This window comes from Lupinus angustifolius, unplaced genomic scaffold (genome assembly GCF_001865875.1).
Source record: "Lupinus angustifolius cultivar Tanjil unplaced genomic scaffold, LupAngTanjil_v1.0 Scaffold_701, whole genome shotgun sequence".
Taxonomy (NCBI): Eukaryota; Viridiplantae; Streptophyta; class Magnoliopsida; order Fabales; family Fabaceae; genus Lupinus; species Lupinus angustifolius.
The window spans coordinates 1,714-13,765 of record NW_017728026.1 but is presented as its reverse complement, the minus strand read 5'-3'; the positions used below and the strand labels follow the sequence as shown (position 1 = coordinate 13,765).

At 31.5% G+C, this 12,052-nt stretch overlaps 3 protein-coding genes across 3 annotated transcripts; all 3 read right to left on the bottom strand.

Moving 5' to 3' along the window:
• Positions 1-35: 35 nt before the first annotated feature.
• Positions 36-1,790, bottom strand: LOC109341828 (trans-resveratrol di-O-methyltransferase-like). The gene is made up of 2 exons (XM_019579800.1): positions 990-1,790; positions 36-284 (listed from the first exon to the last, which is right to left on the bottom strand). Exons 1-2 carry the CDS (start codon positions 1,323-1,325, stop codon positions 36-38), a joined length of 585 nt encoding a protein of 194 aa, XP_019435345.1. The 5' UTR covers positions 1,326-1,790.
• Positions 1,791-3,917: 2,127 nt separating this feature from the next.
• Positions 3,918-6,651, bottom strand: LOC109341827 (trans-resveratrol di-O-methyltransferase-like). The gene is made up of 2 exons (XM_019579799.1): positions 5,853-6,651; positions 3,918-4,464 (listed from the first exon to the last, which is right to left on the bottom strand). Exons 1-2 carry the CDS (start codon positions 6,606-6,608, stop codon positions 4,162-4,164), a joined length of 1,059 nt encoding a protein of 352 aa, XP_019435344.1. The 5' UTR covers positions 6,609-6,651; the 3' UTR covers positions 3,918-4,161.
• Positions 6,652-7,552: 901 nt separating this feature from the next.
• On the bottom strand, positions 7,553-9,785 carry LOC109341826 (trans-resveratrol di-O-methyltransferase-like; the record flags this gene model as incomplete). The annotated part of the gene is given in 2 exon segments (XM_019579798.1): positions 7,553-7,946; positions 9,069-9,785. Coding segments are annotated over 2 exon segments (1,020 nt in total), but the record flags the coding sequence as incomplete, so codon positions are not given.
• Positions 9,786-12,052: the final 2,267 nt, after the last annotated feature.

Genomic DNA, 12,052 nt, shown 5'->3' with positions numbered 1-12,052 from the left:
ATAAAATTCTTTTAAGGCATAGTAATGAGAGGCATCTAACAGAAACCAGCTGAGAAAATCAGTTTGGCCCATTCTTTCTCATTTCTCTCTTTTCCAGCAAAAAGCACCATCATATGCAAATCAAAGAATAACTTTGTTTCAATTAATTCATTGTCTTCGTTCAAGTTCTCCATCACCATATCAATAATAATAACTTTTCCTTCTTTGCCTTCCCTAGTAATTGCCTCCTTGCTTTTCTTCAGTATTTGCACGCATTCCTCATCATTCCAGTTGTGCAATATCCACTGATCATTCAAAGTTCAAAGTTACAATAATATATAAGAATCACTTACAAAGATTTTGGATTTGTTATTAATCACAATCTTGTTCATCTTTGTAAAATCATGCCATCGTTTTATTTTTGAACTTTGTAGGAACCATAAAAAAGTATACTGCATGCCTGATTATGAAAACTAATACGTATATGCCAAGCTGAAGGTGTGGTAATAAAGAAATAGATTCTTACGATGATATGTGACTAAGTTAATGGGACGGGTCAAGCTGAGTTATGATTGTCCCTTGATCCTAAATGATGAGACCTAATGTTATAGGTGAACTCGATCCTACTAAAGCCCAATCATTTTTTAGCTGAAACGAGTAAGCGGATAGAGATGAGTCCTACTTACCCCTAAATTTTCATATATTGCAATGGTTTCTAACTAGATTGATTTTTTTTTAGTTAGGTGAAGTTAGACCCTTAAGTAAGTCTCAAAATAGGAACAACTCTTTAAGATTTATTGTCCCACAAATTGTGTTACTGTACCATAAGTTTGGTTGACAAAATATTTTTAAGTTAAAAAGTTAATAATTATTTATATAAAATCTAAGCAATTACAACTAATGATACATATAATGGCACAACTTATAGTAAAGAAGATGTACCTCAACTCATTAGGAAAGCCCAAATAATCCAACAAAAAACTACAAATTGGGATCTCGAAATATTTTACCTCAAGCAGAATGGAATTGGTGGGTGGAATTGCCTCAAACATGTTTCCTCCAACATATTTTAGGTTGTCATAACCTCCTTGCAAGCCAGCAACAACATGTGGGAGATCAAATACAATGCAGTCTAATTGAGGAAATGACTTAGCAATGGCCTTAGCCATAGTTCCTGTGCCTCCTCCAACATCAACCAATGACTCCAACCCCTTAAACACTCCCTCACACTTCTCAATCACCATAGTGGACACCAATCTAGCATCGCTTGCCATGGCATCATTGAACAAGTTATTCAGCCTGGGATCTTGGCCAACATAATCATAAAATGCCACCCCATGTTCCATCTCAAACGGTGTAATATCATTATTTTTTAGTCAAATAGAGTATTGATGTGGCCTTACTGAAATTGGATCAAGTATGAGTTGTATCAATGGTGTAACACTAAATGGGTGATCCTTAAGCAGTAGTCTAGAAGCATCTTTTAGGTCATAACTCACTTCTAACTCATTCTTGTGCTGAGAGAAGAAGCCAAAATGAGTCAAAATTCGCATCAAACGGTAGATGAATGTGGTTTTGGAAGGATGGATTGGTAGTGAAGAAATGAGAATAGAGAGTGGCATGGGTTTGCCATACTTGTGTATCACATCTGGTATGCACAAGTCAATTGCACATTTAAGGGACATAGAGTTTATGAAGCTGAAAGTGTGATGTAATATATGTGTTTGAGCCTGAAACAGTTTGTCTGAATGAGCTTCCATAGTTTCAATTTGCTGTTTGCTAGATTTGTGGTATGGGATGCAACCTTCCATTAGTTGGGTCCATTTATAATAATAGTATGGCACTATTGACAAAGGTGATGAAGTGGGCGAATTTAGGTAAGAGGTGCGCCTTAGAGTGAAATCATGGTCTTGGTCCACCTTTAAATTATTTATTGTTTTAGTACATTTTTGGAGACTTATTGATGGAGTCGGCTAATTCAACTGAACTCATCAGTACATTGCTGAATTTATTTTTCTCTACCAAAAAGTTAAGACTCATTTTTTATATACTCCCCCAAGTTCAAATGTAATTTTTGAATTATTATGAGTTAAATGTATCGTCATTGTGGCTTATGAGTTAAATGTATCTTTCTTTGTGGTTAGGGTGGCAATAGTGAGCATGGGTCTGGTTATGTATTACTTAAATTTATCTTGCTGCTTCATTTTTGAATTTTAGACTTATTCTAAAATCATGTTAATACATGTTAGGTCTATTATACTCACAAATTTAAAACATTAAAAATAATTGCAAGTAATATTTGTAACTGTGTGTTTATTTTATACAATCTTATATATTATTTACTTAATCAATAAAAGAAGAAATTAGAAAATATAATTTGAAGTATTAAATATATTTTAAATTGACTATTAAACAAAACTCATTTTACTCAAACGGTTATAAAATCAATGTCATTACTTCAATATTATGATATAAAATTATTGTAGTAAGATTGTTTAATCAACATGCGATTAAATTACACGTGAATTAACAATATAGCATGCATCACTCATGGCTTAACAATCTAACATTATTTAACAACATAATAATTATATTTACGAATTAATATAATATTATAATTATTGATTAATAATATAACATTATAATTAAGATGATATTACAGTTATGTTGTTATGTAAAAATATATAATAACATAAAGTACTCACGCATCTGAATACTTCATTGTTCAAACTCACTCAACAACTAGTCTTAAATATCAGTTCTTAATTTTCAACAAATCCAAAAATACTTTACACATTTGTAGGTATATTCCAATACTTGTTGCCATCTTAGTTGCGGTAATTATATGCATGGCATTTATAATGAGGCCAACACGTAAGTCTACCAAACACTCACACACCTTGCCACGTATGTCAAATCATCACACTTGTCCCTTCACATGTGCTTAATGTTTTCAACTTTCTCTTCATTCCCTTTTATGTTTTTTATGCCAAGGGAAGTGTTTATCTTCTCATATAAGAAGAACAATGAAGTGTAATTATTGCAGGGGAGGATACAGATGCTGAAATACAGATATCAAGTTCAAGATTGATTAAAAGACTGTTTAAATACAATAGAAACTATTTTATTGTATTAATTAAAGTAATAGAAGCTTAATTATGTTATTATCTTCTCTAAACTTAAAGATATTTGGCTTTTGACCCTAATTTTATTGTAACCCATCTTGGTCTTAAATATTCCAAAATTTTGTGAGTAACACCACATATGAGTGTTGTTCTAGTAATTGTGGAAAGTTGACTAAAACAAATCACACTTAAGACCAAAACGGTTCAATTAGGACTAAATTCAAAAAAATTGCAAATAAGATTGCTTATTACCTAGGTAGCTGACACTAACTACAGAAATATATAAATTTCAGATAGAGAGCAACTTGTATATCACTTAGAAAATGTTGCATAATGTATTAGAAGGCTAATAACAATGTATCTAATGGGGAAGTGTCAGGAAATGATGTTAGGAATAAAAAAGTGGAGATATCTTATTTCAATATAGCATCTAATATTTAAAACATAAGAGTTTGAAGTTTTATTATGAATTAAAATTCTAAAAGTTTAAGATTATATTGGCATGTTGTTTAGAACTTATAAGTTTTAAACTAAGACGTTATGTTAACGTGAGATTATAGACTTTGATTTGTGATTTTTTGTCTTAAAAAACATTTATTAGGAGTGATAATTATTTATTTTTTTGAAATGAGATAGAGTTGATTATAAATATGAGTTTTAAGAGGAGAAAAATGGGTCAGCCCCAAGGTTATCTGCCCTACCAAATATGGGTTGGACTAACAATTTGAGTCCTTTTGTCAATAAGGTCAAGCCAGGTAATATTTTGACGGTTCAAAGACGGATAAGGTTGGACTAGTATGTATTGTCACCCTTGTTTCAGATGACTTTGATTCATGGTTTGATGCACTTTGATTATTTGGATTTTGTAGCTCTTGCTTGTATGTAATATGATTTGTTCATAGGTAAGACGGTAAGAGTGATTTTCTACAAAAGCTGGTGAATGGAGAAAAAAATAGCCATTATTTCTTATTAAGATACAGTACTCCTAGTTATTAGAAAACGTTTTGACAAGGTCCCCATCAATATAATCTTTGTCACCCCTTGTCAATTGGTGATACTATGGATAAACCTCAATGAGAGATTTTGGGCCAAGAACTGTGGTTATCATGTAGTTATTGAAACCAGCAGAGAAAATAAGTTCAGACCATTCTTTCTCATTTCTCTCTTTTCCAGTTACCAATGCCATCATCTCCATATCATATAAGAGCTTTAATTCAACTGTTTCTTTATCTTGCTTCTCAATTCCAATCACCATGTCTATGATTATCACCTTTCCCTTTTCTCCTTTGCTCATGATTGCTTCCTTGCATTTCTTCAGTATTATGAGGCATTCCTCATCGTTCCAATTATGCAGTATACACTACATGTCATTCAAAGTACAATGATTATTTTAGTAGTAAGGGAAAATATAATATATGATTATAAACATTTAGAAGGTGAGAGCAAAGTAACACTAACACAAGAAATATAAGTATATAACTATTAAAGTAGTGAGGACAAACAAAACAGAAATGCAAAATATAGGAGTAGAATTAACAAAGAACCTTGTTCATACTATTTTTTTTAATTACAGGGTATTTTGCTGAAACCCATTTGAATTCATAGCGACTCTTCCTGAATTTGAACTGACAATCTGGTGAATAAATTTTCACCCAATATCTATCAGTCGAACTACCTATTTGTACAAGTTCAAAGAAATAAATCTAAAGAACCAAGATATATGTCTTACAATATTGTCTTAATAAAAAACAAATAATTATTTTTTTCTAAATCACATTTATTGTCCCACCACTAAAGGCAATCATAACCAAGTTGGATAGTACATTTATGGGTGACAAAATTTTCCCTCAGAAAAAATAGGATAAGGATCTGTTGTCCCAAACTCTGTCCCAGACCAATCATATTATTTCACGTCAGTACAAAAAAATTAAATATTCATAACTTTATCAATTTTGCTTTATTGTGATGGGTCAGGGACGTGGTTGGGGACAGCAGATCCTCATCCGAAAAAACAACCAATCATTTAGTTGGATGGGGATCTGCTGTCCCCAACCACGTCTCTAGCTAATCACAATGAAGCAAAACTGATAAAGTTATAAATATTAAATTTTTTTAACTGACGTGGCATAATATTATTGATCTAGAACAGGGTTTAGGAGAGCATATTCTTGTCTCATTTAGTCCTTCATAATCATAGACATTCATATTTAAGTTAACTTTCTAACAATAATTTTATTTACTAATGATCTTATCAATTATTAACTTCATACTCATTCATTTTTTAGGCTCTTCTAATGCACACATATTTAAGTGAAAAAGTAATGTGAGAAAAAAATATTTGGACCGATATCGTTTTAGTTTTATACATCACCATTATATTATCTATCATTTATATTTAATAATTATTGACTATTCGAAAAAATAATACACATAAATGATGAGTTATCCATTGATTATGTACAAATCTTTATATAAAGAATATATATATTATACTCAAGTAACAATACTATGTATATAAAGATTTAACTCACTAAACAATATAAGGATGAATATAAAGATGTCTACTTTATAGTTTGTAGTTTAACATGTAGATGATTTGAAGAATATATTCCATCTTCACTTTACTTATTGTAGTAAGTATCACCTACATGTCACACTATGAAGTGGATAAAATGATACCCAAAATATGAAAAATTTCACATGTGTAATTAAGAAGATGGAGTAAATAATTATATGAAAGTATTTTACCTTCAACAAAATGGAATCGGTGGGTGGAATAGCCTCAAACATGTTCCCACCAACATATTTTAGGTTCTCATAACTTCCTTCCAAGCCAGCAACAACATGTGGCAGATCGAACACAATGCACTCCAATTGTGGAAATGACTTAGCAATGGCCTTAGCCATAGTTCCTGTGCCTCCCCCAACGTCAATCATTGACTCCAACCCCTTAAACACTCCTTCACACTTCTCAATTATCACACTAGAAACCAATCTAGAGTCACTTTCCATTGCATCATTGAACATGTCATTGAGTTTGGGGTCTTGGCCAGCATATTCATAAAATGACATCCCATTTTCTGTGTCAAATGGTGTAGGCTCATCATTTTTTAACCAAGTAGAATATTGATGCCATGGCCTAAGTAGTATTGGATCTAGTATTATTTGGGTCATAGATCTCATACTAAAGGGGTGGTCCTTAAGAAGTAGTCTAGATGCATCAGTTAGATCATAACTAACTTCTTCAAGCTCATTATTATGATGAGAGAAGAAGCCAGAGTGAGTCAAAACTCTCATCAAACGGTAGATGAAGGTGGTTTTGGAAGGATGGATTGGTAATGAAGAAATGAGAATAGAGAGTGGCATGGGTTGGCCATAGTTGTGTATCACATCTGGTATACACAAGTCAATTGCACATTTAAGGGACATAGAGTTTATGAAGCTGAAAGTGTAATGCAATATGTGTGTTTGGGATTGAAGCAGTTTGGAAGCATCATCTTCCATAGTTATGCTCCTTCAGAACTAATTATAACTGTTGTATGATATGCAACCTCTCACATTACTTTGGTCCACTTATAATGCTAGTGTTTGAAATAAAAAAATTGAATATTGTCAAATCAAATTATTGGAGACAAGCTACCAATTTTCCGAACAAATATCCATGTCTTAAAAAATTATATCTATATCAATCAAATTCTAATAAATAATATAAAATTATTGATTTATATTTTTATAATTTTTCATTAACAATTTTTGAATTGAATGGAACATGAAATAAGAATATTAAGATTGGTGTTCACCCTTCCAATTTCCCACTAACTACTATAAGATAAGCAGCGGCACTATGAAAGATTACAGTATTTACTTTTGCTTAAAATATAAATTATTACCTATAATATAATCAAGCATGATATCAATAATTCAACCTAAGTTGTCATTATTTTATTTTAGACTTTGCCTTTAAATAGTACTAAAAAACGAGTGGGATGGTTAATCGAAATTGTCAATTCTTTTTTGTACTATCAAAAGTATTTCCTCATCTTTTTGGGTAAGAAATTAATTTGTGACTGTCATACCCAACAAGTGTCGCTCTTACTAGTCAATTTAATTTTGTTTATTGATGACACAAAACTCTATCACTATTTATAAGTTACATTTTAATTTGTTTCAAAAAGAAGTCATTTTATAATATCTATAACATTAAATAATATATACCAAATATGTTTATTCGTAATTACATTGTATATTTATTATTTCACATTCATTCCAATAAACCTTTCACTTCCTCATAAATAAATAGAGAAATAATTTTGGAATGTAAATATAATTTTTTTGATAAATTAGTGAATTACAAATTTTACCTTCTTTTTTATACATGCAAATAAGTTAAAATGATCGTACAAACAAAGGATGACACTTTCATAAAATTATTATCTACCATTTATTATTAATCATTATTACATGGTATATATATCATATGAGCAAGTATCACCAATACAATGTGGGGGCAAGTATCACCCTTCTTGTAAACTATTGATATTATGGATAAACCTCTATGAGGGACTTTAATCCCAGAATTGGAGTTATCTTATAGTTATTGAAACCAGCTGAGAAAATCAGTTTGGCCCATTCTTTCTCATTTCTCTCTTTTCCAGCAAAAAGAACCATCATCTGCAAATCAAAGAACAACTTTGTTTCAATTGATTCATTGTCTTCCTTCAAGTTCTCCATCACCATATCAATAATGATAACTTTTCCTTCTTTGCCTTCCCTAGTAATTGCCTCCTTGCTTTTCTTCAGTATTTGCACGCATTCCTCATCATTCCAGTTGTGCAATATCCACTGCTTATCATTCAAAGTTCAAAGTAACCATAATAAGAATCACTTAGAAAATATTTGGATTTGTTATATTAATCATGTTCATCTATGAAAACTACGTACATGCCAAGCTGAAGGTGTGGTAATTGAGAAATGGTTTAATTAATTGGTCTCTCACTTATTTGAGGATTTTTAATTAAATTCCTATAATGAGATGTGACTAACTCCATTGCTAAGGTTTATGTTAGGAAAATGTGACGTATTTAGACCTACAAATCAATAATTACATATAGACATTTTAGTTTTTTTGAAAGTATTTTATTAAAGGGGATAAATATTAGATACAGATCAATATTGTGAAATCTGAGTCCAACATCAAACTAGAAGAGTTTCATATTAGGTTTAAACTTTAAATGGTTAAAGCATTTGGTCGGATTGATGATTTTAAATATAATTAATAATTTCTATCTATAAATATATAATCATATATAAATATATAATTTTATATAATTAATAAATATGCATAATTATATTGAAGTAACGTCTCTCCATTTATTTTTTACAAAAGTAAAACAAAATCTTAGAGTAATATTTCTCGGGTTGTTCTGGTTTAATCGGATTTAACACGGTCAGACCGAAAATTCTCCAATTCAAAATAATTCAACTACTCATTTGTTTGAGATAAACCATAATTATTTTTAAGTTTGTTCAATAATCCAACCGCCCAATCAGATTCTCACAGCACTCACTTACAAAACCAATCCGATTCTCACAGCACTCACTTACAAAACCATCATACTTAAGGGATTGTTATCTTAGATGAAGCAATAACGTAATCTATCCATCAAAACCATAACATGTCAAATTCAACATAACATGAAAAACTATATAAACGAGAATCAACTACACTAACAAAACCATCATATCATCATATTAGCAAAGGTTTGTGACTAGATTCATTTTTATTTGTAAGGTGGAGTTAGACCCTTAAGTAAGTGTCATAATCGGACCAGCTAGTTAGGACTACCCAAAAAACCTAACAAAAAATATAATTTGGGTTCTTAAAATTCAAAACCGATATTATTTTGGAGACCTGCGATTAATTTTGGCAAAAATAAAAACATCAACTATGTGAAAATATTTTACCTCCAGCAAAATGGAATTGGTGGGTGGAATTGCCTCAAACATGTTTCCTCCAACATATTTTAGGTTGTCATAACCTCCTTGCAAGCCAGCAACAACATGTGGGAGATCAAATACAATGCAGTCTAATTGAGGAAATGACTTAGCAATGGCCTTAGCCATAGTTCCTGTGCCTCCTCCAACATCAACCAATGACTCCAACCCCTTAAATACTCCCTCACACTTCTCAATCACCATAGTGGACACCAATCTAGCATCACTTGCCATGGCATCATTGAACAAGTGATTCAGCTTGGGATCTTGGCCAACATAATCATAAAATGCCACCCCATGTTCCATCTCAAACGGTGTAATATCATCATTTTTAAGCCAAGTAGAATATTGATGTGGCCTTACGAAATTTGGATCAAGTATGACTTGTATCAATGGTGTAACACTAAATGGGTGGTCCTTAAGCAATAGTCTAGAAGCATCTGTTAGGTCATAACTCACTTCTAACTCATTCTTGTGCTGAGAGAAGAAGCCAAAATGAGTCAAAATTCGCATCAAGCGGTAGATGAATGTGGTTTTGGAAGGATGGATTGGTAATGAAGAAATGAGAATTGAGAGTGGCATGGGTTGACCATGCTTCTGTATCACATCTGGTATACACAAGTCAATTGCACATTTAAGGGACATAGAGTTTATGAAGCTAAAAGTGTGATGCAATATGTGTGTTTGAGCCTGAAACAATTTCTCCGAATGACCTTCCATAGTTTCAATTTGATACTTGCTAGATTTTGGTATGGTATGCAATCCTCCCATTAGTTGGGTCCATTTATATTAGTATGGCACTATTAAAAAAGGTGATGAAATTGTAGTTTTTCAAGTAGTTTATAGTTTATTATGGGTTGATGATTAAAAAAGGTGATGACATTTGATTAATATTTAAGGATTAAAAAAGGTGATGACATTTGATTAATATTTAAGGATTAAAAAAGGTGATGATATTTGATTAATATTTAATTATGGGTGAGTAGGATCTTACCATACCTGCTTATCAAGCTTGTCTCAATCATGACCCGACCCAAATATGGTCAAGTCTCATCATGTCTAGGTTGGGTTGAGGATTAAAAATTAGATTTTGTCTATATTTAGGGCTCGATAAGGGACGAACATAACTTGGCTCAGACTCGTCCCATGATTACTCATTTATCTTATTTGTAAATATTTCTAATGAATTGTGTATAGGGTAATGATATATTTTTTGTCGAAAGTATCATTAAATTTCTATTTTTTACCATATATACATGATTAACAGTATATATAAATATATCATTTCATATTAATAATAATAATAATACATATTGAGAACCATTATCTAAAATGAGTATGAATTATATATAACTGGGGTCTAGGGTCAGGTGGGTTCATAGACTGACCTAGACGGTATTTAGGGTCGGGTTAACTTCGGATCTATGATCAATCCAAATTTAAAAAAAAATGATTCAATCAACATCTAGGATTATGTAAGGAACAAACCTTATCTGACTCATACTCACCTTTATTTACATTGACTCACCTTTATTTACATTGACGGGCTTTAGGATCATTTCTAGTGTAAATTAAATGACATTGCAAAATGTTACACGGTCATAGATAGAAATGACAATGAAATCCGAACTCATGGGTATCTGCCCGAACCGTAACAAAATTTAACGCGAGAAACCCAGTGTGATTGGGTTCAGGTTTTACTCGGGTTTAATTTTCGGGTCCGGGTTTGGTAGAGCTAAGATCCTAACCCGAACCAACCCCGAAGTAATGTAATTCAATTTAAAATTGAAATTTATATCATGTGTTCATTGTTTTTAATTTCTAATTTTAGTTTACAGATTGGATGTTCAAACATATAAGAAAATAAATAATACAAGATAAAATAGAAATACTATAGAAAAATGTAACAAAAATGAAATTATATTTTCCTAAGTACATTTATAATTTTTGGTTTTTTTAAAATTTGGGTTTTAAAATTCGAGTTCAGATTTGAATATGTGCAAACTCGACCCATCTCATTACTATTCCTAGTCATGATAGAACTAGATCTACAAACTTTTATTGGGCAAGAGAAATAAATGTTTGCAAATACAAATAGATATCAAATTTTAAAGTGGATAATTGAATCCTCCAATAACGAGGGAAAAACCTTGAGAGAATCTTCAAACAATATGTCAATATATGTTTGAGAGATCAAATATAATTTTCACACCGTTCTGACACAAGATGTACGAATACTACAACTTGCTGGACCAATAATTAATAAATGATTCTCAAAATTAACCTGCTGTAATTTTTCTTTCGGATTTACTCCTCTGTCTTTTTCAATCACTGTCAAAAATTGACATTTGCAAAGGCCTATTATGTTTAGTTTGTTGTTTATGCTTTTTCTGCTCTGCACTTCCAATGAATGACGCTACCTTTATTTATAGATGTGGTGGGCAATGTAATTGTATGGAAAATATCATCCATGGAAAGGTTTGCGTAATGGTCTTTGTCTGAGAGACTGAGAGACCATGTCATTTTTATTGATAATAAATATGGTTTGTACCTTACCAAAGCTGGACTCCACAAATACTACCATTTCAAATTAACAATTGCTGACAAGTAGCCAAATTTCCACTACCAGAAAAAGGAAACGCAAGATAAGCACCGACGACACACTATAAAAAGATTGATAACATAATTTTAAGGTTCTTTACATGTAGTGGATAATAATGTGGCAGAAATAATGTCATAATACTTGAATGCCTCACTTTTTTTTTATTTGAAACAAGGGTATCCCATCAAGAAAGAAGCGGACCATTTTTTGAGTATTTGTATATCCTATATGTGGTTCCAAAAAATTAGGAGAAAAAATCATGTACGCGCCGGGAATATCTACAGGTATATATGTGGAGCTAATTTAATTTTTCCATCCACAAGACTCAATTATAATATGTGATAAAGAAAAC